We start from the raw sequence: 27,801 nt of genomic DNA, 5'->3' as shown, positions 1-27,801 counted from the left end.
TGCAGGGGTTGGGAGTTCTCGCAAGGCCTAAGAAAACAGTTCCACGTCTTCCTCTAGACACCCACGTCGCCAGTGCTCTTTGGCGTTCCTTGGCTTGCAGCTCTTAACTCTAGTCTCCTGCCTGTTACCCCATGCTGTCTGGTAAAGGAAATGACTGAGCACCCGATGTGATCTCCCTAGCTAGTCCCTTACAGCTCTTATCCAAACAGGTCACATTCTAAGGTACTGGGACTCAGTACCAACCACACTTCCACATTTGGGGGCATGGAGTTGAGCCTATGACACATACCTGTAGTCCCTGCTCCACTCTGTACATTCTAGAGCTTTAAAAATCTCCCAGTCCTTGATGGGACAAAGCAATCATCCTTAGCATTTCATCAGCAGACATGTATTGAATGCCTACGACACACAAGGCGTTCACCTGAGCTTTCTTCGATACAAACGAATCTGTATAATCATTTGGCCACTTGTGGTTTGGGCACCCTTGCTAGATTTAAAATTTAAATTAGGACCCATATTAATTCTTAATTCCTTCATTACCAGTGGTACGAGTTAGACAGGGAGACAAAGCCTCACATAAATAAATACCTGTGTGTGGCGAAATGACTACCCTGTGCCTGGTTGCCAGGAGACTTCCCAGTTTGGCAGCCTCTTACTCCCCTGTAATCAACAGCCTTGAGCGAAGCCCAAACTGGCAGGCTTCTGTGGGCCTGTTAATGTGAGCGCAGACTCTGTTCTACACCTCCAAACACCTGACATTTTATATCGTCCCGTGTTTGCTTCCGTCTTATACCCCCAGTAGAATGCTAGCTCCAAGAGAAGAAGTAACATATGACTTTTGTTCAGGTTTGTGTGTTCGCTGTGCTGGGTGACCCTTGGCTGTTCCACCCCCTGTTTGTTTGAATATTTTCCCCCTTATAACCCAAATTTCCAAAGATTAATTTTCAAGTGTCTCCAGGGGCTGAAACCACAAATGTTCCCAACTTTGGAGATTTAGAAACGCTTTTCTCCATCATCAGGTTTCCTGGGTCTGGTGTTGCATAACCTGCTCTTGCCCAGACCTTTCTGTTCTTGTTATTCCCCACTCCCTTTGCTTTCCTTGGGCTGCGCACAAGCTCCTTTCCTAACCCCACCCACAGGCATTGGCTGTTTGTTTATCTTTGTTCTTTCTCTGCAGTAATAACTGGGGAAGAGCTACTCATTCTCTTTTAAAGTACAGGGCTGACTGCCTCCCCTTGCCCCCAGACCCTGTCCTCTCTCTGAGCAAGTAAACCTTCCTTGCCACTTTTTTCCTCCCCAGAAGTAATTTCTACTTGGAAACTGCAAGTAGTTCTGAACCAGTCCTTTGGCAGCCTCTGAGGGGGACACACAGTTTCCTTTTAGAGACTCCTTTTTGTCTGCCTTGTGCCCAGCAGGAAGAAACCATACCACATGGACAGTGGGCAACCTTCACTGAGCACTTGCTGGGTACCGGGCATAGCACAGGCAACTCAGACACATTTTAACCACTCCACACTAATCTGTGTCCATTTTACAGATGGAATACTACTCAGTTCCTTCTCTTCTGCCTCTGCCTGGAGCATGCCAGACTGAGCCGTTGGGCCTTTCCAGGCCTGTGTCACTCTCCCCGTGCAATTGAATCTGGTTTTGTATATTCAGCCAAGGCTAGTGCCTCACAGCATTGCAGCAACTTGTTCAGAAACAGCTCCCTCCCCTCTCCTGCCCACCTACACCTTCTGCTCATTTTTTGTTGTTGTTCTTTGTTTTTTTTTTTTTTTTTTTTTTTTTTTTTTTTGCTGTTGGTTTCATGACAGGGTTTCATTGTGTTGTTCTGGCTGTCCCGGACCGCTGTAGACCAAGCTGGCCTTGAACTCACAGAGATCTGCCTGCCTCTGCATCTGCCTCCCTAGGGATTAAAGACGAATGCCACCACCACCTGCTGGCGTGTGTGTGTGTGTGTGTGTGTGTGTGTGTGTGTGATTTGTTTTGCCTCCACAACCCTGTTTTCAATGGTCTCACTCATTTGCTTGGCCACTGGGGTATTAAAAACACCAGCAGCAGAAACTCAGTTTTGTTCAGCACAGCTTTCTGGGAGGCCCTTAAGAGCGGTGGCAAACAATAGGTACTGGGTAAATACTCCACTTCTGAAGGAACTAGGACTTTTGACCTCTGCGAAGTAACCAGCGTAGCAGTTACTTTTGGTTCTGAAAGTGGTTCTGGAAGATAAGACACACCTTTCACCACCCGTTCTTTGCTTGCTGAGGACAAAGGTTCAAGGTCACCTCTGGGAGGAGGAAGAAGTAGGGTGAAGAGAGGGAGGAGGTGAGGGAGGACTGTCATGAAAAAGGGGGGGGGGTGGTCCTTGGAAGCCAGGGGAGCCGAGGAGATACAAAACGGGACACCTTGCTTCCTGTTGGGACTGAGCAGGGCACGGCCTGACTAAGGGTTAAAAAAATGCACACAGAGAAAATGAAATCCAGCCACCCAGAGGTGCCAAGGGGAGACTAGAATTAGAAGTGGAGCGGGCGGGGAAGGGCGCTCAGAAGTTGCCCATTGGGGAAAATGCAGTCAGGCGCAGCCTACAAGTTGGGACCAGGCAGCACAAGGCAAGAGGGGTCTGGCCCGAGAGGCGTGGGGTGGAGTCGAGGGGAGTGGGGTGCAGGGGCGTAAGGGGCGGTGCAGCGGCAGGCGGGGCGGCCCCGGTGGCCAGCGCTCACTTCCGGGAGAGCCGGGCGCCCTGGTCACCGCCCGCTTGCAGCTGCCAGCTCGCTGGGGCCGCTGAGCCTGTGAGCGCGCAGGCTAGGCCGCTGCTCGGCGTCTGCGCAGCTCGGTCCACCGTCCGTCACCATGGGGGCATCGGGGAGGCTGCTGCGCGCCGTGATCATGGGGGCCCCGGGCTCCGGCAAGGGCACCGTGTCGTCGCGCATTACCAAACACTTCGAGCTGAAGCACCTCTCCAGCGGGGACCTGCTCCGCCAGAACATGCTGCAGGGCACAGGTGGGAGCTGAGACCGAGGGCTGGCAGCGTGCGATCGTCCCGGAGGGCTTTGCGGGCGGGGGTCGAGGGTCCTGCGATGCGGGTGCAGCGCCCCCGACCTCGCCTGGGGAAAGAGCCTCTGGCCTCAAGGGAGAGCTTCGAGTACATTGCGGGGGTGGGGGGTGGGACTAGGAAGTTCAAAGACCTAAGGAAAGCCCTTGGCTTTGTTCGAGGCACACTCCGACCCGGCAGGCAGCAACTGCAGGGGTCCAGCCTGAGGAACTGTACCCCGCTCTCCACGTGTCCCTGTACACGGAAGACAGGCTTCGCCTCCCTCTGTCAGCGTTAGCTTTCTTTTCTACCCTCCCGCCCTTGGTAAACTCCGTGGGATCTTGTAGTTCTGACCTTTCTCTCTTCAAGGTCAAGTATTACTTATTCTCTTGGCAGTCACAAAATTGGCTTAGATTTTGATGCCCCCAGACATTTCTTAGGCACGAAAGTTATCCCGGTGTACGATTACATAAACAATTGTTGTGTTTCTCTTGCCAAATTCTTCTAACTCAGCACAAATCTAGTCAACAAACCACTCTTTACAATGGATGGCTTTGTGGTAAATTCTATTTTAAGAACGCATTTTAAATTTTTGAGACGTCATTTGACGTAGCCAAGGTCAATTTTAGCTTAAATTTGAGATCCTTCTGCCTCAGCCTCTCTAGTGAGTGCTGGGATTACAAATTCCAGCCAACTAACTGCTGCAGGCTGTTTTTAAAAGTTAACTCCAGACTTTCAGCGCTGACCTTCAATTCCAAACTAGTGCCTATTTTGAAATTCATTTGAATTTATTTACATAGAAATAGTACTTGTTCAAGGTGAAAGAAAAAGAAAATGGAAGAAGTAAGTAAAGCTTCTGGAGAGAAGGGGGAGACAGAAAGGAAGAAAGTAAAAAATTTTCTTAGTCCTGCCCCTACCCTATTCTTCAGAGAGAAACAATGCATTTCCTTCTGGAAGTGTCTCTTTCTGCACAAGCGCATGTGTGTACCCTCTGTGTATCATGTTACCATAGTTTTAATCAGCCTCCGTGGCTTCACACTCTGATCTAGTCTAACGCCCCATATGTCCATGACCCTGTTTGTTTCTCCACATTTGTTAGCCATGGTAGATTTGCTGAATCTACCACGATTTACTTAAGCTCACCCCTCCCCCCTGATGGGTCTATAATTTCCTGGAAAGGCGGCTTTTTGTTGTTGTTGTTTAAAAGACTCTGACATTCAACGAGGGGAGAGAAAAAAAAATCACCCCACTGTTTCGGTTTCTTTGGTTGACTCCCCAGCACCCCCGGAGCGTGATTTCACTCTCTTCTCATGTTGACCTTAAGAAATAATAAAGGTTGCAGTGAATTAAACTTTATCAAATGGTTGTTTGACTCTTGCTAAATGTTCTTAGTGCTACAGATTGCAGTTTTATTTAGGGCAAACCGTCCTGAGTTCTTTGGTTTGCTGCTATCCAGAGTACAGCCGAAGGCTTTGGGAATGATCTGCGGGCTGACTCGGCGCTCACCTGACTGGGTGGCAAAGAGAGCTCACCGACTAGGAAAACACAGACCATTTTAAGGGTAAATGGAAGGAAATTGAGGGTTGGAGAGATGGCTCAGCAGTTAAGAACACTGGATGTTCTCCCAGTGGACCTGGGTTTAGTTCCCAGCACCTACATTGATAGAGGACTCTCATTGGTTAATAAAGAAACTGCCTTGGCTTTTTGATAGGGCAGGATTTAGATAGGTGGAGTAGACAGAACAGAATGCTGGGAAGTTAGTCAATTGCCATGCCTCTCCTCTCTGAGACAGACGTGATAGAGCTAGCCGCCAGGTCAGACATGCTGAATCTTTCCCGGTAAGACACCACTCGTGATGTTACACAGATTATTAAATATGGGTTAAAGCAAGATGTGAGAATTAGCCAATAAGAGGCTGAAACTAATGAGCCAGACAGTGTTTAAAAGAATACAGTTTGTGTGTTGTTATTTCTGGGGCTAAGCTAGCTGTGTGGGAGCCGGGCAGGATGAAAAGCAGGCCTGCCCGCAGCTCCATACTACACCCACATGACAGCCCACAACTGTCTAACTCCAAGATCTGACACCGTCACAGAGACATACATGCAGGCAGAACACCAATGCACATAAAATAAAAATAAGTAAAAATATATACATACATTATAATAATATATAATATACGTATATAATGCATATCTATTTTTGTAGTATATATATCTATACACACACAGACACACACACATATAATATGAAAGGGTATTTGAATAAAGAAACAACACTCCTTGCTTCACTTTGATACCTGTAAGAGTCAGGCATCAAAACTCTGTACCATGGGAGGAGGGCACAGAGATGTTCAGCAACTCATTCTGTAGTTTTAATGGGCACTTTTTTTTTTCTTTTTAAAGACACAGAAGGACAAATACTTTCTTAAAACCTTGAAGATTCATTATCAGAAGTAGGGTTTTTTTGGTTGGTTTTTTTGTTTTGTTTTGTTTTGTTTTTTGACAGGGTCCCATACAGTAGCTCTGGCTGGTCTTGAACTTGTAGCAATCCTCCTGCTTCAATTTCATGAGTGTGGGGATTGCGGACTCACCAGACTCAGCTGGAAGAACTAAGGTTTGTGAGAGAAGTCTTTGCAGGTCAAAGTTCAAGGTACACACAGGGTTGGTCTCTGTTCAGCTGGGAAAAGTTACAGATCTCAGAGGGAAGCCCGGGCCAGGCCCCTCGGATGGTTTCCCGGAGTCTGACTCATCTAGCTGATTCCTGAAATCCAGAACTCGCAGGTTCTGAGATGGCTGGGTCATGCTCTTCAAAGAAGTATGGGTAACTCCATAGCAAGAATAGAAGATGGAGCTCGGGAGGTGTCATGAGATTGTTCTCACAGATGTTAATAGTTAATACTTGGTTATACAGAGCATTTTTCACCGAATGGTGTCCAGCAGGTTCCGTAGGTCAGGACTATGAAAGGATTGAACATTTCCCACAGAAACAACCAAAGGAGAAGTAATCTTTAAAAGAATAAGTGTAAGAAAGGGCCTGAGAATTCAGAAGAGGAACCTGACATCCTGTGAGTTGGCCTCCCCAGGAGATGTGATTGATGAGCCCTGTGGTGTGTTCTTGTGTTCTCCTTCTTTTCTTGTTGCATTTGTGTGCAGCTGGACAGTTGTTATCGGATGCTTCATAGTCTCATTTGTTGTGAGCATGTTTATACAGTATCAAGTCTCAGACTTAATTTCAGGAAGATTGCACAATTAATTTAACCTTTGCCCTGTTATTAGCTATTGATTTTTTTCGGTGCCAGAAACTTTTATCTGCATGCTAAGCGCGCACTGTGCCCTGGAGCGGGGTCTCCAGACCCCTGTTGACTGGACATCTGTGTTGTTAGCCCATTTCTGATGTCACAAATATCGCTGGGTACCTGAACAGCTGGCTGCAGCTTTGCTTACTTTCCTTTGAGTAAATTCCCAGGGTGGCATTTCTAGGAACTCGCCATCATTTCACGGAAGTGCTGCTTTGTAACATCTGACTATATACTCTGAAATGCGCTTGGTGGCGGTGGGAGGATCTGGTTCGTCCAGCAGTAATCGCTTCACCCTTCCCCATTTTCGGACCTAGACACCTTCCTTGGCTCTGTTTGATTTAAATGCATGCTGGGGATAGCATTCCTTAAAACAAAAGGTGCATGTGAGGAAAAAACAGCTCAAGAAAGACAGTAATGGCTCTGGAAACACGAGGTGACCTGGTGAGACCCTAGTGCACCAGCCAGGACAGCGAACTCGGAAGGTTTGAGGCTGAGACTTACACCATTGCTGTAATCCTCTCATTCTTTTCCTGAGAAAACTGAGTGCCACAGAGGTTGGAGAATTCCCTCAGTGATAAACAGCCTTTCTGTACTCACCTGGGCAACACCACGTATCCAGGTTGCTAGGATACAGAATCCATTAGTACAGGGCCAAGACAAGGGTGAGATTCCCATTCATGAACTAACCTCAAATGAAAATAAGCAGCCTTTTCTGGGGTTCCAGGGTGGAAATCCAGACCCACAATGCAGTCCTTTCCAAATTGAGGTTCATGAAGTCATTTTAGACAGGCTTATTTATTTATTTATGTATGTATGTATGTATGCATGTATGTATGTATGTATGTATATATTTCAAGGTGTATTTGCAAAAAAGAACTTATTACTGTGAATATTTCAGCTGATTTAAAATGTGTGTGGCTTAAAGGAAACAGTAATGATTCAGATGTGGCAGGCATTGTAAGGTAAGACATTGAGTATGTGAGTGGCAGAGTCTGGCCTGGCTCAGTGATGGGTCCTTCATCTGTGGTGCCAGGCTAGAGGGCTTACCCTTGAAACCTCATCTGCTATCATCTGTATGTTGGGAGACTCTAACTCAGTAGATAATCTCAGGCCCCCAAGTGTCTACATGGCCAAGCATTATTGTGTAGACCCATGAAGCATACTGTGTATAACGAGACTTAGATTGATGGTAGAACAGGCTACCTTTATAATGGTAATTTGGAATAGTCAATACATTTACATGGTTTGGCATTCCAAAACAAAACAAAAAACATCTGAACGAATATTTTGTGATGAGAGCCTTGTAAGGTATTTCATGCATACATGACTTGACGTTAACTTGTCTTCGTTAGTGTTTTTGTTTTCTGTGAGTGGGAGCACGGGTCCATAACGTATAGGGCCTTCATCAGTCAACAGTGAGCTTTCCAGGAGTGTTTCATTACCCCTCCCCAGCATTGCCTCATTGAGCTGATTTACTGCCACCCAACTTCAGCATTTAAAGTGTATGTATGTACCACTGCCATGTAACTTCAACATTTAAAACGTGTGCATGTAAAATCCAGTGCCCTTAGTATGTCATAGAGTTGGCTGTCACCACAACAGGTTTCAGAACATTTTTATTACCCACAAAAAAACACCCTTATACCTATGAGTCACTCCCATCCGCACCCACCCCACCCAAGCTTCTGGCAACACGACTATATCTTTCAAATCTCATGTTTGGGACACGTCCCAGAAGTGAAATGGTGTCTGTGGGCTTTTCTTTATGGCTTCTTTCACTTAGCGTATTATTTTTCTCAATTGTATTTATTTTACTTAGAGTGTAGTGTACTTGTGTATATGTGTGACATGGTGTGTATGTGGAGGTCAGAGGACAACAGGGGAGTGGGTGGACTGTCACTCGCTGGCATGTGGGTCCAGGAATCCAGCTCAGGGTGTAAGGCTCAGTGGCAAGCTTCTTTGACCTCTTAGCTGTGCCTGCTGTTTTGAGATTCTCACTGTGTTGCCCAGGCTAGATGTATGAACTCTGTGCTCAAGTGACCTTCTTATCTCAGCCTCCTGGGTAGCTGAAACTCTGGGTACACTGTACCTAGCTTGACCTGGGCTTTTTTTTCCTCTGTGTAGCTTTGGAGCCTGTCCTGGAACTAGCTCTTGTAGTCCAAGCTCCAGGCTGGCCTTGAACTCACAGAGATCTGCTTGCCTCTGCCTCCCGAGTGCTGGGATCAAAGGTATGCGCCACCACTGCTCAGCTTGACTTGGGCTTTTAAAGATCCCCTCATAATATTAGGACTTGGTTACTTTTTATTGTATTATATGGATGTTTTACGTTTTGTTTAGTTGATATTTGAATTAGCTTCCTTTTCCCCATTATTTTGTATCTAAGTAATTCAGATCAATCTTAAAAAAGAGACATTGGTTAGGATTATAAACTGCTCAATTGTTTTTTTTCATTTTTTGTATACAAAACAAAGGGTTTTCTGTTGATGCTCTCATGCATATGTGTTGTATTTTGTTCTCATTCGTTCTTCTGCCTGAATTCATAGATATTATTTAATAAAACACCATAGCTAGGAACTAGGAAGAATCCTCACCCTCGTCTGTGCCCACATGCCAATCCATCTACCCAGTGAGCTGCAGGTCCATTAGGCATGTGTACGGAGTGTGGGGATTTATGTCACTGAAGGTGCTCACAGCCAGGGTGTGGGTTTGGGGTCAGGCGGGCACACAGATGTGTGTATTAGTCACAGAGGCTGCCGTAATAGCACACCACAGACTGGTGGCTCGGATGGCAGAACTGTTCTTGGAGCATAGAGGTCCAAAATCAAGACTCTAAAAGAGTTGGTTTCCGGTGAGGCTTGACTTTCTGGGAGGTAACCAGCCTTCTCGCTTTGTGGCCTTTCTTCTGTGCTCAGGCACTCCCACTGTCTCCCCATCAGTGTTTACAGTTCCTGTCAGATTGAGGCCAACCCCTATGACCTCATTCAACCTCAGTTCAACCACAATTACCATCTTAAAGGTAAATACAGTGTAAATATCGTCACAGTAGGGTTTAGGTTGGGGTTTCAGTATATGGACTTGGGACTGCTCAGTCCATAGCAGGATTAGACAGGTGGCTTCAGTTACTGGATCGGAGGTGCCAAGATCCGGCGGCTGCAGCTGGCAAGGGCTGTGCTGGGTTATCCCATGCAGGTGAGTGGAAGAGCGAGCGGGTGCCTGAAGAAGAGGGGAACCACAGTGAGCACTTGCCCAGGACCCACTCCAAGAGAACTCAGCACTGCCATCTCTTCATGAGGGTGGACTCCGGACCCAAGTGCCTCTCAGGGATTCTGTGTCCTCTCAACAGTGTTTCTCTGGGCAGACTTGATAACGAGTTCTGGCTCATGAATGTCTGGCCACCCTAACACGCATCTGTATCTTCTGATTTGCTTATTTTGGATAAGCCACATCTAAAACCTGGTGGTGTGTCTGACGATCTATCAAAAGAAGGAGAGAGAAGCTTCTGCCGAAGCGAGGAGGGCTAGGATTTGTTACTCTCCTGGTAGGGGTGTGCCCGGAGGGAAAAGGGCAAGTGAGGAAGGGAAGAGGAAGGGTGAAGGCAGGCCACAAAGATGTGCCACTGCCAGACCTGTGGAACTGGACTGAAATTCCGTCCCACGATGAGGAGGGAGCAGGAGACAGGTCTGGAAGAGGAAGCCTTTCAAGCTGTTTCGCTGGAGAGGGGCGAGGGCACAGAGTAGCTGCAGGGAGGAACGATGGCTGAGGGAGATTTTGGTGTTCAATGTTTTGTTTTAAAATGTCGTTCTTGTGAAATATTCAGTACCTGAAAGTTTTAACTCTGTAGGGTAAAAGAAGAATGAAAAGACCGTTCAGGGGCTGGAGAGACAGCTCAGTCGGTAAGAGGACTGCAGTGTACCAGAGGACCAGGTTTGATTCCCAGCACCCACGTGGCAACTCACAACCATCTTTAACTCCACTCCTAGGGGATCTGATGCCTTCTTCTGGCCTCTTTGTGAACCAGACATACATATAGACAAACACACCCTCACACATCGTTTTTTAAAAAGTGATCAAAAGAAACAAATGAAGTCTACATATATTAAGTACATGGGACTTTCCAACGGCTATTTTATTTAGGTACTTTTAAACATTCTTTTTTATTAGAGTGAGAGAGAGAGAGTGTGTGTGTGTGTGTGTGTACATGTACATGCTCTTGCAGTGCCAGTGGAGGCCAGAAGAGGGCGTTGGATCCCCTGGAGCTGGAGTTAGAGGGGTTTTTTTTTTGCCACTCAGTGTGGGTGCTGGGAACTAAACTCAGGTACTCTGAAAGAGCAGTAGGTGCTCTGAACAGCAGATCCACACCTCCAGCCCCTCTAAAAACTACTTTAATGTGTTTGGCAAACACTCTCGCAGAACCCAGGTCTTCTCCTGGATATTGTAAACTTGGTGGTTTGTAGTGAGGAGCTGCGGGCTGTGTTCCCGCCACCCAGCTTTCGGCCGCCTGGCTATCTTATGCCCCAAAATAATTACACGGAAACTGTATTCTTTTAAATCCTGCCTGGCCCATAAGTTTCAGCCTCTTACTCACATCTTGACTAACCCATATCGAATAATCTGTGTAACACCACGAGTGGTGTCTTACCGGGAAAGATTCAGCACGTCTGGCCTGGTGGCTGGCTTCATGGCATCTCTCTCTCTGAGGAGAGGCATGGCGGTCTGTCTAACTTAGGAGAGGCGTGGCATCTGACTGAGCCATCTACCTCACTTCCTTCTTCCTGTTCTGTCTACTCCACCCACCTAAGGGCTGGCCAAGGCAGTTTCTTTATTAAAACAGAAGACCCTCCCACATCAGTGGTTTGCTTGTCTGATGGCAGCTTGTTTAGTATCGATAATCTCTTGGTCAGAATTCATGGTTAGGCATCATCCATCTTTTCCTGTGGGACAAGGACTCACTAGCCTGGAACTGTCAAGTACCATAGGCTCTCTGGCTGGCAGACCCAGGGAGCCACCTGTTTCTGCCGCCTCCCTGCCATATTCCAAGCCCACAGCAGCTTTGTGTTTTATGCACATTCTGGTGACTGAACCGAGGTCCTCACGCTTCCAAGGGAACATTTACTGACTGAGCTACCATTCTCTTTGGCCGACTGTGTTGGGGCTGAACTTGGGGCAATCCCAATGTCTTCGCTTCCCTTTGGTTTGCTTGTTTTGAGACAGGGCACTCTGTAGCACAAACTGGCTTTAAGCCCACATACGTACCTGGGGCTGGCCTTGAACTTGGCATCCTCCTTCCTGTTGGCACTACAGGTGTGTGCCAATGTAAAGCATAACCTCTGCTTGTAGCAGAGAAGGTGTTGATAACGCACTGTCTCACGGGCCTGACATCTGGAAGTATCCTGTAGAACGAATTTCTGAGATCTGGAATAGGAATAGGAATAAAGCAAATATACTTACCGGCTTTTCCCTCTGCTGTAGAAATTGGTGTGTTGGCCAAGACTTTCATTGACCAAGGGAAGCTCATCCCAGATGATGTCATGACGCGGCTGGCCCTCCACGAGCTGAAAAACCTCACCCAGTGTAGCTGGCTGTTGGATGGTAAGTGCAAATACGCAGGGCCCAGAGTATCTCTGCCTCCTGAAGTAATGAGTTCCGGCAGAATGAGCATCTGGGACTAGGGACCATCATCAGGAGGGCAGCCAGTCACCTTTGAGTCTAATTTTAAAATTTAATTAGTGAACTGATTAACTTGTTTTGAGACAAGGTCTTATGTATTCCTTTTACTGGCCTCCAGTTTTCTTTTTTTCTTTTTTTGGTTTTTCGAGACAGGGTTTCCCTGTAGTTTCTAGAGCCTGTCCTGGAACTAGCTCTTGTAGACCAGGCTGGCCTCGAACTCAGAGATCCGCTTGCCTCTGCCTCCTGAGTGCTGGCATTAAAGGCGTGCGCCACCACCGCCCGGCTTGGCCTCCAATTTTCTATGTAGCTAAGGATGAACTACAACTTTTGATCTTCTTGTCTTTGCCTCCCAGTTGCTAGGGTTATAGGAATGGGTGGTCAAGGGTGATCAAACTCAGGGCTGCCAGCATGCTAGGCAGGCATGCTACCAGCTGAGCTATATCCCAAGCCCGGGGGTCTAGTTCTTTATTTGAAAGGAAAGCGGGTGTGGGCAGCATGGTTTCTAGTCTGCTTTTGATGCAACTTTAGTTCCTTCCCCACGCTAAAGAATATCCTTTGACTTTTTAAACTTCTGTTGTTTGGCTTTTTGAGACAAGGTCTTATGATGTACCCTAGGCTGGCCTTGAACTTGTGAACCTCTTGCCTCACAATTCCAGGCATGCAGCACCATACCCAGCTGAGAATATTTTGTGATAAGGATCTGTGTGAAAGCTAGTTAGACTGAAGAGCGACTTCTATGATACCATAGACTTCTCCCAGCCAGAGCCCTGGCAGAGTCTCAGGGCAGGGTGGCTTGTATACTCTGCTTACGGGACACGACACACAAGACAGGCCTTTAAACCTTGCCTTCAAGATCCAAGTTCTAGTGCCATCTTGGAAAGGATATGCTAACTTCTCGTCTACTTAGCCCCGTGCTCCACCTTTGCACCCAGGTCCTCAGTGCTGCTCACTGAGCCCTGCAGCCCAGCTTGCTGTCATCCAGCTTGCTGTTTCCTGGCTTGCTGTCGCCCAGGTTGCTAGCAGCCAGAGAAAGTGTCCTAATCCCTAACTGTAAAAAGGTTCTAGAAGACTCAGACGGTGAGGTAGAGAATGAACAAAGGGAGAGGCGGGGTAGAATTCCTTACTCTGTTTTATCAGAGCTAGTATCAAGAAAAAAAAAAAAAAACAACTTATGCTTGCCTATAAGTCTGTCAATGTGGGCACAGAATCTTGAGGACTTAAAATTTTTTTGAAACATGTATAGAAGGGCTTTGGTGTGTAGCTACCATGCTGAAGACCAGTGGCTGCGTATATCAGGCTGCGTATATTTATTAATGACATAAATGTTGACTGAGTGCCTCCTAGGTACACAAAGCTGTTCTAGGCACCGAACCTAAAGAAGAACAGAATCCTTGCCTTCTCGTAGAAAAGTTTGGATGAGCCCAGATTCTGTGCTGCTGTGAGTAGAGAGCCATGTGAAGAGCAGGCAGATGCTTCCTTTTCTGACAGAAAATATGGACACTTGAGTCGACGTCTTATTCCCAGGTTTCACGACGTCTTGCTTCTGTGAGATGCTGGGATTTAGAAGTCCTGTCGACAGGCAGCCTATGCAGGTCTCTTTAGCTGACAGAATGGGGTACATGAAGGTTGTGTGTAGATGCTGCCCCGCACAGGGAAGTGGCACATTTCTCAAGAGACCTGCCCGTGGTTGTCAGTGGAGTACATTTTGGGATTAGGCTCAAGACAGGGCAACAGCAGAAGGGCCTGGGATGTGGAATGTTTGTTTTCTATTTCTTTACTGTTGTCCTGTAGCAATGCCTTTTCCTTTAGAAAAACTAAAGCAGATAAAAATGTATAAGAGGAACAGAATCCTCAGTGATCACCCCACCACACACACACAGCAACTACATTTAATTGCCTCTCTTTAATTCAAACAGGCATTCCATTCTGTCCAATAATAATAAAATAATAATAATAATAATAATCCACATTTATTTGGGCTTCTGGTTTTGGAGGTCTCAGTCCATGCTGCTGGCCACGCTGTTTTGGGGCCGTGTGGAAAGCGTGACTGAATTGAGGCTGTGCTCTTCATGGCGTCATTGGCTGTACTTATGGATTCATTCATCAATGGAGCACAGCCATCTCCCAGTGATTGCACCTGCCAACTGGGGACCAAGACTTCAACACATAGGCTTTTGGGGCATACAACTTATTATCAAACTGTAGCATCCGCACAGGGATACGCATTGTGGTAGCTGTTCTTGGTTGTCAGCTTGACTACATTTGGCATTAGCTGAAACCCAAGCAGCTGTGTACACCTGGGAGGGATTTTTTTTTCCTTAAGTCATTTAATGTGGGAAGACCCACCAGATCTTTCGTGGTTGGAAGATCCACCTTTAGTCTGGGCCGTGTCTTCTGCTGGCAGCCCGTGTAAAAGACATGGAAGAAGGAAGCTTTGGCTCCTCGCCTGCTTGCTCTCACTCTCCTGCCGGCAAGTCCGCTCCGTCCCTAGCATTAGAGCCGATTTCATTGCAATTCTGGTGTATGCTGAAAACGAGCTGAGGCCTCCAGCCTCATCAACTGAGCAATAGCAGATTCTTGGACCTTCTGCTGGTAGACAGCCATTGTCGGACTAGCTGGACCACAGCCTATAAACCATCCTAATAAATCCCATAAATATATTTTCTGTAAGTTCCGTTCCTTTAGAGGACCTTGACTAATACAGATATAGACAGTGGTACTAGAAGTGGTTTGAGAGCAATAGAAATATAAGGATGATTTTTCTTAAATATCTTGAATAGCCTTTCCAATTTGCCACTGAAGCCTTTCCAGTTCCTGAAAATTCTCCTAGAAGTTCTCAGAGCACTGAAAGCCCATATTTTACAAACTAGCTTGGTGGTGATGGTGCACGCCTTTAATCCCAGCACTTAGGAGGCAGAAGCAGGCAGATCTCCATGAGTTTGGGACCAGCCTGGTCTACAAAGCGAGTTCCAGGGCAACCAGGGCTACACAAAGAAACCCTGTCTCAAAACAAACCAAACCAAACAAATTGAAGGAGACAAATGCATTCGATTATCCTGGTTCACCACCTGCGAGAGACAATGGATTTGGCGACTCTGTATTAATCTTACGACAATTTGTGGAAGACTAAGGAAAATGATGAGGCTGGTTGGTTGTTCCTGGAATCTCTGGATAAACTGACAAAGGAGAAGGATGAGCTCCATGATTAAATTAGCCAACTTCTAGCAGCCCAGAATATGGTGAAGGACAAGGAACTCAGCGATAAAATCAGCTCAAGATGCGTATAAACAGCCCGAAGGTGTCTACGCTTCCTGGAAGAGAATCTCCTCTCTTGAGCCACAGAGCTCAAGTTTTAGAAAATCAAACCAAGCCCTCATAAGGCTGAATTACTGCAAAAATTCATGTCTCAGCCATGGAGGGGGTCAGCAGTTAAAGAAAGGGCATTACTTGGCAAAGAATGGGATCCTGTAACTTGGCATGGGGATGTGTGGGAGGACCATTGGGGCTGAGAACTTTGGACCCGCAGATTCTCAAGGGTTTAATGTTACCTGAGGGAGTAGTCTCTATTTTGACTCAGCAGAAGAAGTGCCCCTCACCCCCTGAAATACTGCTTTTTCTGCTGTTCACTGAGGAAATTAATCTTTCACTGTCTGTTAAAGCAGCAGCGACTTTCTCTGAAGGAAATGCCAGGAAAGACAATAGTACCTCAGGGCCTGCCAATAGTTGCTTCTAGACGGATAGCCAGACTCAAGGCTAAGCAGGCTCCTGGAGATAGAAAGTGGAGCCCATGAGGAGGTACACTACACTACTAAGGAGCTTAATGAGCCTGCTCGTTTGTTCAAGCAGAAGTCTGGGGAATATGTGTGGGAATGGATTTTAAGGGATAATGGCGGAAGGAACTGACTGCTTTTATTGATATAGGCCCTCTGTGTGGAGATTCTAGGTTAAATATGGACGGTCACACAGTTGAAAAGGGTCCCAAAAGTTTGTTTAAATGGTTGGCCGAAGTGTATGAAAAGATGGCCTACTAAAAGGAGTTAGAGATGCTTGGTGTCCCTTGGCTTAGTGTTGATGAATGGATTTTAGGGCTCAGGGAAGTTGCAGTGTTAAGAGTGGGTACACTGTGTAAAACCTAATCCACAATGGGAAGGCCCGGAATACGTCATTATTAATCCTCTAGGACACAAAATGGTGAGGGGGCACCAGCACATTTGAAGATCCTTGTTGTCACCCTTTCCTTGTGTCAGACCTTAGGGCTGGAGACGCTGCTTTTCACTTGGATGGATTAATGTAGTGGGTTTAATTGGGCCCAGGTGGCAGTACTGAATTACCAAAGGCACGGCGACAGCAGTTATTGTAATGGGAAGCATAGGCAAAGCAATGCCCATGATGACCTGACCTTCGTGGGCAGCACAGGCAAAGTGATTTTTCTGGTGGCACAACTCATACGGACCTTTGGTACTGGCTAATCAGTCACAGTGTTTCCAGGCATGAAATAGATAAGAAGCCTACTGCCTTTTTGTTTGACCTGCATAAGTGGAAAAATCCTCAAGCAAATGAAAGAAAGGCTACATTAGATTGTGGGAAAAGGGAATCTTGGCCCATGAACCAATTTCCAGACCTTAGGCAGTTTGCAGACTCAGAACCACTTAAATGAAAGGATGGGCCAGGCTCCCCTGAGGAAGGACCTTGATAAAACACATAAGAGTATTATTGTTAGCCTTTCTCCAGTTCTTTCCCCCCCCAAGGGACCTGAGGCCTGTTACAAGGTTAACTGTATACTGGGAGAAAAGAAACAGTCAGGCTTTCCCGGGTTATTGGATACTGGTTCTGAATTAATGCTGGATCCCAAATAACATGTGGCCCTCCAGTTAAAGTAGGGGCTTATGGAGGTGAGGTGATTAATGGAGTTGATGTCCAACTCACAGTAGGTCCAGTGTGTTCCTGAATTCACCGTGTGGTTATTTTCCCCGGTTCCAGGATATATAATTGGGACACGCGTACTTAGAAGGTAACAGAATTCTCACACTGGTTCCCACCTGTGGACTGAGGAATATTCTGGTTGGAAAGGGTAAACGAAGTCTTTCGAGTTGCCTCTGCCAGGGGAAATAGTGAACCAAAAACAGCATCACATCCCTGGAGGAACTGCAGACATTAGTGCCACCACCAGGGACTTGAAGGATGCAGGGGTGGAGGCTCCTACCACATCTCCCTTTAAGCCTTCTGTCTGGCCAGTGCGGAAGAAGATGGACATGGAGAATTACAGTGGACTATCAAAAACTCAGCCAAACAGTGACTCCAGATGTGGTGTGCTTACCTAAGCAGATCAACACATCTTTTGGTACACGGTATGCATCTATTGATCTAGCAAATGCCTTTTCCCTGGTACCTGTTCCTAGAGGCTCCTAGAAGGAATTTACTGAGGCCAGCAGTACGCCTTTACAGTTTTACCTCAAGGGTGTGTTAACTCTCCAGCCCTGTAATATAACGTAGAAGGTATCTTGATCATATGACTCTTCCATAAAATATCACACTGGTACAATATAGTGATGACATTATGCGGATTGGACCAAGTGAGCAGAAGGTAGCAACCACTTTGAACTCATTGGTAACATGTGTATGCCAGGGGATGGGAAATAAATCCAATAAAGATTCAGGGTCTTCTACCTCAGTGAAATTCTTATGAGTCCAGTGGTGTGAGGCACGCAGAGATATTCCTTCTAAGGTGAAGGATAAGTTATTGCACCTGGCCCCTCCCACCACCAAGAATGAAGCACAACATTTAGTGGGCCCATTTGGATTCAGGAGACAGAACATTCCCTACTTGGGTGTGTTACTCTGGCCCATATCCCAAGTGACTCAGAAAGCTGCTAGATTTATGTGGGCCCTAGAGCCGGAGAAGGCTCTTCAACAAGTCCAGGCTGCTGTGCAGGCTGGTTTATCATATGATCCAGCAGACCTGATGGTACTTGAGGTATCAGTGGCAGATAAGGATGCTTTTTGGAGCCTTTGGCAGGTGCCCCTATAGGTGAATCACAGAAGATACCTTCGGGATTTTGAAGCAAGGTTCTACCATCATTTGCAGACAACTCTTCTCCCTTTAAGAGACAGCTCTTGGCCTGCTATTGGGCTTTAGTGGAAATTAAACATTTGATACTGGGCTACCAAGTTACCATTTGACCTGAGCTGCCCAACATGAGCTGGGTGTTATCTGATCCAGCAAGTCAGAAAGTAAGGGGTGCATAGCAGCGATCCTTTATCTGATGGAAGTGGTATATACGTGACCAGGCCTGAGTAGGTCCCGAAGGCACAAGCAAGTTATGTGGAGAAGTTGCCTATGGTTTCTACTCCCATTACAATGCCATCTGCCGCCAAGCATGCACCTGCAGCCTCATGTGGTGCTCCCTGTGATTGGTTGGGTAAGGAAGGAAGAGAAGACTAGGGCCTGGTTTCCTGATGGTTCTGCACAGTATGCCCGGCACCACTTCTTTCAACCCCTTTCTGGGACAACCCTGGGCAGTGCACATGGTCATAACATTTATTTGGAAGGTGTAGCCAAACATGTGACCATTCACTGATTTATGGGCTGTAGCCAATGGGTTGGCTGGATGGTCAGGGACCCGGAAAGAGCATGATTGGAAGATTGATGAGAAAGATGTCTGGGGGAAGATGTATATAGAGAGATCTCTGCCAGTGGCGGAAGGATGTGAAGATACTGGTGTCTCATGTAAATGTTCATCAGAGGAGGAGCTCAGTAACCTAATGTGTAGGATGACCCATTCTGTGGACACTCAGCCTCTTTGCCACACCTTCCCTGTCATTGCCCAATGACACATAAAGTGGCCATGGTGGCAGAGATGAAGGTTATGCTTGGGTTCCACACATGGACTGCTACTCACCAAGACTGCCCTGGCTACAACTGGTACTGAGGGCCAGATCTGCCAGCAGCAGAGACCGACAGAGTCCCAGATATGGCACCATTCCCAGGGGTGACCAGACCTGGTGACAGGTTGACTACATTGAACCACTTCCTTGTAGAAAGGACAACATTTTGTTCTTACTGGAGCAGGTACTTGTTCTGGTTATAGACTTGCCTTTCCTGCATGTGATGCTTCTGTCAAAACACCATCCATGGACTTCCAGAATGCCTGATCCACTGTCATGGTATTGCACACAGTGTTGCTTCTGACCAAGGAACTCATTCACAGAAAAGTGTGACAGCAGGCCCACAATCATGGAATCCACTGGCCTTCCCATGTTCCCCACCATATTGAATCAGCTGGCCTGACAGAAAGATGGAATAGCCTTTTGCAGACATAGTTACTGCACCAGTTAGGTGACAGCAGCCTGGAGGGCTGGGGCAGGGTTCTCCAGAAGGCAGTGTATGCTTTGAATCAGTGCCCAATCTATGGTACTGTTTCTCCCATAGCCAGGATCCACGGGCCCAGGAATCAAGGGGTGAAAAAATATGGCCCCCAAAGGGAGTGGTACTATTAGGTGTGGCCTTGCTGGAGAAAGTGTGTCACTGTGGAGGTGGGCTCTGAGGTTTCATATATGCTCAAGCCATGCCCAATGAGACAGATCACTTCCTGTTATCTTTAGATCACGATATAAAATTCTCAGCTCCTTCTCCAGCACCATGTTTGCCTGTATGCTGCCATGTCCCACCATGATAATGGACTAAAGCTTTGAACCGTAAACCACGCCATTAACTGCTTTCCTTTATAAGAGTTGCTGTGGTCATGGTGTCTCCTCACAGCAATAGAAACTAAGACAGGAACAGGGAATAGTTCCACTTACTGTCACCCCTGTGACCCACTAGGAAAATTTTGCTTCCTGTTCCCATGACCTTAAGTTCTGATGACCTAGAAGTTTTGGATCCAGAGGGGGTTGGGGGTACTTCTGCGAGGAGATACAACAAACTTTCCATTGTGCTGGAAGCTCAGGCTTCCCTGTGGCCACTCTGGGCTTCTGATGCCCTTAAGCCAACAGATTAAGAAAGGAATAACAGTGTTAGGAAGAGTGATTGATCCAGATTACTGAGGAGAAATTGGATTGTCTCTGAACAATGAAAGTGAGAAGGATTATGTGTAGGTGCAGGAGATCCTTTAGGGCGTCTCTTGGTGCTACCATGTCTTGTGATAAAAGGCACAGACACTTCAGCAAGGAAGGTATGGGTCACTCCTGTAGGGAAAGAACCAAGACCCACTGAAGTGCATGCTGAGGGCAGAGGAAATGCAGAATGGGTGGTAGAGAAAGGTAGTTATGAATACCAACTAAGTTGCAGACATGAGAATTATAATGGACATAAATGTTTCTGTCATATTTTATTAAGAATGCGATTGTACAGAGACTTGTGTTCTCGTCCCTCCATTTCTTTCTCATGTCATATCAATTAAGAGAGTATCAGTGGTTATCATATTTAAGTTTTGAGATACTAAAAGAGTGTGTCCCCTCTTGCCACCTATAGTACATGTATAATACATTTGCAGTTGTACAAGGGAGAGTTATGTTAGGCGTGGTTATGCCCTCGTTAAATATATAATGTGTTTGTGACTGTACATGGGATAGGTAGGCATTATTATGACTGGTTGTTTTCATTTGGAAATCAAGCATGAAATAGAGATAACAATTTTGTGTCACGTTGACAAGGGGTAGCCTTGTGATGGTTGTTCTTGGTTGTCAACTTGATGACACCTGGAATGAACTACAACCCAAGTGGCTGGGTACACCTGTGAGGAATTTTTTTTTCTTAATTCATTTGAAGTGTGAGTTACAGATGGCTGTGGGCGCCGTGTGGGTGATGGGACGCGATCCTGGGCCCTTCACCAGAGCAGCAGCGTGGACACTGAAATAAAAGTCAGGTCCATGGAGGGTATTCTTGTTGAGACTCTCTTCAGTGTCTGCTCCTTGGTTAGAGGTACAGGTGGTACCTCAGATAGACTGCTTGTGTTCACACATGACTGCCACTGCCTAACAGCTTCCTCCTCTGTAAAGTGGAGATAACAACAGCATCTCTCTTAGGGGCATTAGGGCAGCTGAGAGAAATGGTCCCTATAAAACCTTTAACATACTGGATGTCGGATGTCGGCATCTGAAAGCCTGTGGAACGAGCTGTTATACTCTATTTGTCTCATTAAAGATATTACAATTGCTTCTCTCAGGATGACTTTCTTCATTATAAATTTTATAGTAAATTCTTGTTATTTTTTTTTTTCAGCTTGGGGCTTTACAAAGTGTTACGGGTTGAACTTTTTGCCATTCGCTTTCTTTGGAGGCTGTTTTCCCTCGCTCCAGGTTCCTCAATAGTTACTTTATCACAGTGTAAGGAAGGACTAAGTCATAGGCAAAATTTTCCATATCTCAGCATTAGCAAGCTGTGTTTTTAGCTCTAGCAAATCATTGCATATGCATTTTAGCCTTTGTCACCTTTGGGAAATTTATTATTTCCATCAATTTTAGCTTCCCCATGTGTTCTGGACAAAATGTTCCTCGTCGTAATATTGTAAAGTAAAACACTTGGGATCAGAATACTATTTCAAATTCCCCAGCGTGTTCTTGTCTGTTCTGGGACTCAATAATCAGTTCTAGTTGCTTTCTCCGTATTTTTGGACCACATTGTTTAAACTATTTTAGCTGCACTGGCTGCATAGCCCATTTTTCAAATGCCTGAGGCCACATGTTTCCTATTTCAGAGTTGTGTGCTTTCAGCTGAGTAGACTACAGCGGAGCATTCCTAACACCCTAAGTCCCAACCTGGACACGTTCTGACGTCACTGGATCTAGAGTTCTGCAACAGGGAGGGTCAGACTACAAAAATGTTTTTTTATGTCAGGTTTGCTCCTCTGTTTTGCTTTCTGTCATATTCCAAACACAGCTTTCTGGGATTTTGAGTGAAGATGATGATATCCTCCAGATAAATCCTCTCTCTCTCTCTCTCAAGATAGAGTCTCTCACAGTGTAGCCCTGGTTAGCTTGGAGTTCATTATGTAGACCAGGCTAGCCCTGAATTCAGAATTCAGCTCTCTGCCTTCCTCTCTCCATTTCTGTCTTATTTTTAAAAGTAAGTGTGTGTGTGTGTGTGTGTGTGTGTGTGTGTGGTGTTAGCCTGAAGCGGTCAGATTCTTTGGAGCTGGAGTTATAAGGTGGTGTGAGCCACTGGATGAGAGTACTTTGTGTTTGGCTGGGTTTTGTTTTTTGTTTTGTTTTGTTTTTTATTTTGGAGGTCTTTTGCTTTGGTGTCTTTTTTTTAAAAATTTCTGTTCTGTCTTGTTTAGTTTAGAGAACCATGGTGACTTACACTTGTTCCATTTAAGATCATTTGAGAGTGTTCTGCTCGCATGTTATGTTTGTGTACCATGTGCATGCCGGGTGCCCATGGAGGCCAGAAACTAAAATCCGAACCCCTACGGCTGGAGTCATGGATGGTTTTGAGCTGCCATGTGGGTGCTGGGGACTGAACCTGGGTCCTGCACAACAGCAGCAAGTGCTTTAAACCACTGAGCCACCTCTCCAGTCCCTTGTTTGCTTTAAGACAGAGTCCATATAGCCAAGACTTTGATCTCCAGATCCTCTTGCCTCCGCTCCCCAAGAGCTGGGATCACAGGCATGCCGTCACACCTAACGGGTCCAGGATCACTGGTGAGCACAGTGGCAGGCAGCCAGTTCTCCATTACTTTTCTCTGCACCGGCTTCCAGCTGTTTCACTGAGGCTTACCCACCCCGGAAGGGCAATGCGCTGTGTGTTACACAGAAACACCCTCACAGGCACACTCAGAACGTGCACGCTACAGTCAAGCAGACACAACAAAATTCAATCACAGTTGTGTTACAGTTCTGGTCCACCCGCCTGGTTTCCTTGCTTGGATTCAATTTGCCTAAAACTAATGCTTTTTCTTTCTTGTCTTCCCCTCCTCCCTTCTCATCTAAAGGTTTTCCAAGGACGCTTCCACAGGCAGAAGCCCTGGATAAAGCTTACCAGATAGACACAGTGATCAACCTCAACGTGCCCTTTGAGGTCATTAAACAACGCCTCACTGCTCGCTGGATTCATCCTGCCAGTGGCCGAGTGTACAACATTGAATTCAACCCTCCCAAAACTGTGGTGAGTAACTGCAGCGGGGGCTGACGCACAGCAGACTGTCCCCGAGTTCTCCTACCCTAGCAGGCATAGCTCTGTAAACCTGGACTGACCAGGACTACTGCAGGGTATTACCAGATGAGTCTAGTCCACTCAAGCCTGGTAGTAAAGCCGCCTTCCTCAGCAGCAGGTCGGCATAGCCTTACTGTGTTGACTGCTTGGTCCCCAACTGGTGGTGTAAGTTTTGAGTTGGAGCACACCCGGAAGAAGTAGGTCACTGGGGCAGTGCCTCGCAGATCATGCCTGATCCATGTCCCTTCCCCCTCTCTGCTTCTTGTGCATCCTATGAAGGAAGCCCCCCACATATGGACATAGAGAGACACAGACACATGCACACATGTAAATGCAGACACACACACATAGACACACAGAGACATAGACACACACACAGACACATACACACACATATATGCAGACACATAGACACACACACATGCACACACTTATATGCAGACATATACACATATAGTCACAAAGACACAGACACACACACACATACACACACACACACACACACACACCGTGATGTTCTGAAGTCCAAGCAGCCCAGATCTGAACCCTGTGAAACTATGTGCCCAAATAAACAGTCCATCCCTTCTGCTTGTTTTTCCCAGGTGTTAGTTACAGCAATGAGAAACCTGACACTGAAAAAAACTATGGATTTTCTTACTCCGTGCCAGGGTGTGAGTGAAGGGCAGAGGCAGTGGGGATTTGCAATGCTGGCTTACAGCTGGAATTTCTCCCACCTCTGAGTAGCCCACACCAGGGAACCAACACTTGAGGACCTGGGCCTAAGGATAGAGAAGGGCTTCCAAACCCAAACTGTACTGCACCCTAGGCTTCTCACAGCTGTGACCATTTGCCTCTAGTTTGAATCCTGTTTACTAAAGCGTTAGCCCATTTTTGTGATTGGTGCTAGAATACAGAGGCTGTCTGCTCACAGATACCGTATTGCTGAGCTGACGTCCTTCCAACGCTGTCTTAGGGCATCGATGACCTGACGGGAGAGCCTCTGATTCAGCGCGAGGATGACAAACCAGAGACGGTGATCAAGAGACTAAAGGCGTATGAAGCCCAGACAGAGCCAGTCCTGCAGTATTACCAGTGAGTTCTTGCTCTTCTCAACTTCTCTCAGTCAGTTTTGATTTTCCATATGTTACAGCTGAAGCCCCAATCCCAGCTGGTTTAAGCAATAAAGAGATTTCTAGGCGGCTGTCACAGAGTGGGCAGGGCCTCAGCTTCCAGCTTTCCTCTGTTTTGCCTTTCTCTTAGTTACACTGGCTTCTGTGTACTGATTTTGCTTTGTCCCTCCTGCATGGTTGCTGGTATTTACCAGAAAGGCCACGCCTTCCTCTTTCCTGAAGGGCTGAGGAGTAAACCTTTATTTAGTGAACAAAAGCTCCACGGATCACTCAGATGAAACACCACAGCCACTGGTCAGGAAACCTCATCCTTACTGTGGTATGCCTAGGTTACTGCCAGCTCCAGAATCAGTAATGGGGCTTCTGAGGATTGACACAGGCTAGTCCACACCCAAGGTTTGGAGGCTCATTTCAGTTCACATTCTGACGTGTAGTGGAGGGCTGGAACCCGTGCTGGGGCAATGAGCCCAGCAGAACCCACCAAGTGTGCCAAGAGAGGCCACTTAAGCATAGCATATCAAATGGCCGCCAACTGTCAGAATCATATGTGGTCAACAGTATTTGAAAGCTCTTGCTCAGACGTTTTTATCTGTTCTTCGAGGAAATCTGTATCATACACGGAATATGAGAATTACCCGTCGCAGGCCAAGAAGCAGTCTGGCTTCCTTCCCCAGCCCTTCCTTCCTTCTTCCGGGGATGAGTGCTGCTCTTTGCTTTCACTGCATCCTGCTAATGATCCGGGGCTAAAGCAGTACATGCTGTTGCAGTAAGAGCATAGACCCCAGAGTCAGAAGGCCCAAGTTCAAAGCCCAGCTCGCTATTCACCCTCACCTCTTGCTTAAGTTCTGTCTGGTTTCTCTTCCGCAAAATGTGGATAAGGTTAGAGGCTTGAAAATGAGTTAACATGTAGACCTCATCACACTGTCCCGGATGCACAGGAAGCGCCGGACATACATTAGCTGCTACTGTGGTGGCCACTGCTGTTACGTTAGTGCCACAGAAGTATGCAGGGAAACCGGAACCAGTCTCAGGATTTCTGATAGCTAATTTCCGGAGGGCGAAATTACGAGAGTTGGTGATTCCCTTTTTACAGCAGCCATTACTTTAAGCTTGTGTTTGTATACTGAGCCTGGCTCTATAACCCTGGTAAGGCGTTTCTCCTCTGTGCCACTGACTCCATGTTTACCGTCAGCCAGTATTAAATACCCGCTTTATAGAACTCTTATAAAGGGGCCTGGAACAAGAGAACTGTTTCAGAGGCTTAGAGCGGTCCTCAGCTATGGAATCAGTCACTGTTGATGACTCTGCTGGCACTGTGCCCGGCCCTTGTCTAAGCAGACAATTAGACTCAGTTCCTACAAGCCTCCTAGAAAGTCACCTTGTATGGAAAGACAGGAAAAGTGTGCAAACACCATGTATTGTGCAATGAAATACAACACGGCTTATCATCAGAAATTACCCTGTCTTAAGCAAACCAGGGTGGGGGTGGGGTGTTAGTCCTATACCCAAGAAGTCCCGATACAGATGGCCGGCCCAGGGGCTTAAGGAATGTCATCAAAACTTGGCCCTTCCAGCTTCATTCCCTGTGCTGGCTTTAGTCCAGGTGGCTGCAGTGTCTTCTGACTTTAGCTCAGTTCCTGCCAGCTCTGCTAACTCAGTAAAAAGAACCATCTCCCCCCCCCCCCACCCCAGCTAAAGTCATATGATTGATGGTGATTAGCTTCAGCCATGCATTGTTGAAGAGAGGGTGGGGCAGTCTCACGTGAGCCTCGCGTACTGAGTGTGCGCCACTTGAGTGTCCATAGGACTCACAACAGAGAAAGAAGGCCTTGTGCCTGGGCAGACAGTAATACTCCCAGAGGCCGGGTGGAGGAATGCCTAGAAGGATTAGTTCTGATACAAGGTGGAGGTTGGGGAACACTACAGAAATTAGCGACTTGGGGGTCTTTCTTTCTGGGCTGCTAATGCTTCTTGACATAAATTCACGCTTTTCTGCCTAAGATCAAAGCGCAGACTTATGGCTTACACTCTCCTTATTTCCGGGGAATGCTCATCTGTCTAGAAACGCAGTGTTCTTACTCCTCGGAAGACTGATTTTTGTAGCTGGAACCATCTTATTACAGAGAATTACAATGGCAAATGTTCACACACAGTACAGCGTAGGAGGGATGGGTGCCTGTAGTTCTGCCCCAGTAATACGTCACTCCTGGTCACCGTAGCTGATACTGATGTGTCTCCAGGAAGCTTTCCCGTTCAAAGCTTGCTCTCCTGAGTGCTCTACCTGCCTGAGGATATAGACTCTTAAGGGCTTCTCCTGTACAGATACTCCCTTTGCATCAGTTTCTCCGTAGCAGACGCTTTCACCCAGAAAACAACTGCCATTATTTAAGTTAACCACGACAAATGTGAGTTGTCAACAAAGGGTCCTTTCGTCCCAGTGACAGCCTAGTGAGATCAGCTGCAGAGCTATGGCAGCCTGTTTCTGGAAAGTAACAGACAAAGTTATTTATCTGCTCTTGGGTAACCTGCAAACCAGTGTGCACACCCAAGAAACGTGTGTGGGTCAGGGAGTTCAGAAGCTTACGGTGGTCCGTGTGGTGTGAAAAGCAAACCCCAGGATTCTGAGCCCGCACTTCATCCTCTCTGTCCCCTACTCAACACTGGAGTAAAGTCACTCTGATGGCCGGCGTGTCATCATGACAAGCCAGACAACCTGCAGGGATAAACAGGGATCTCTGCCAAGAGGAAGATTCAGGAAGGGAGAAAGAAGGGAAAGGAACTTGGTAGAAAGGAGGGAGAAGGACTGTTGGGAAAGTTTCAGACTTCAGTGGGCAAAGTGGTACTGAACGCTGGGATGGTGTCCTGGTGGCCGATGGGCCGTTTCTAACCTGCCTACCCGAGGACTGAGGCTGAGTCCCTTCCCAGAAGGCATCTGTAAGTAGCGTAGTCTGGGCTTCACAACAGTGGAGCACAAGTATAGACTTAGCCAGCCATCCAGGCTCAGTCTGACGGCTGACATCTCTTTAAAGAGCCCCTTCTCTTATGCCAGAGGACAAAACCCAAACTAGAATCTAGATTTTGCTATGCCCAGCCAAGTTCCTTCCCCCGGGTCAGAGACCTAACCTCACAAACTTCTAAACTCACATGAATTTTACAAATTCCTCTGAAAAAGCTCATTACCTATCTACCTGCCTATTTATTTTGTTTTTCATCTTTAGGAAAAAGGGGGTCCTGGAAACATTCTCTGGAACGGAAACCAACAAGATATGGCCCCATGTATATTCTTTCCTACGGACGAAAGTTCCAGAAACTACCCAGAAGGCCTCCGTTACTCCCTGAGGAGGGCAGTTAATTAGCAGGGTGAAGCGGAGCTTCCTGGCCTCGCCTGTTTTTCGAAGCCCTTTTCCTAAGACTTCTCTGAAAATTATGACTTACTCCTAATGGCTTTCTTTTGGATGTTACTAAGGCCGTGCCAAATGAGTCAGACACTAAGGCTGATCTGTTAAAAATAACCTCGTGTGTTTAA

General features: G+C 46.7%; 1 protein-coding gene across 1 annotated transcript; it reads left to right on the top strand.

Annotated features, from left to right (window-relative positions):
* The first annotated feature begins 2,711 nt into the window (after positions 1–2,711).
* Positions 2,712–27,801, top strand: Ak3 (adenylate kinase 3). Its single transcript, XM_038344003.2, has 5 exons — positions 2,712–2,998; positions 11,796–11,915; positions 22,925–23,097; positions 24,119–24,237; positions 27,494–27,801. Exons 1-5 carry the CDS (start codon positions 2,848–2,850, stop codon positions 27,612–27,614), a joined length of 684 nt encoding a protein of 227 aa, XP_038199931.1. The 5' UTR covers positions 2,712–2,847; the 3' UTR covers positions 27,615–27,801.

Source organism: Arvicola amphibius, chromosome 1 (genome assembly GCF_903992535.2).
Source record: "Arvicola amphibius chromosome 1, mArvAmp1.2, whole genome shotgun sequence".
NCBI classification, from domain to species: Eukaryota; Metazoa; Chordata; class Mammalia; order Rodentia; family Cricetidae; genus Arvicola; species Arvicola amphibius.
This window is presented reverse-complemented; position numbering and strand designations above follow the sequence as displayed.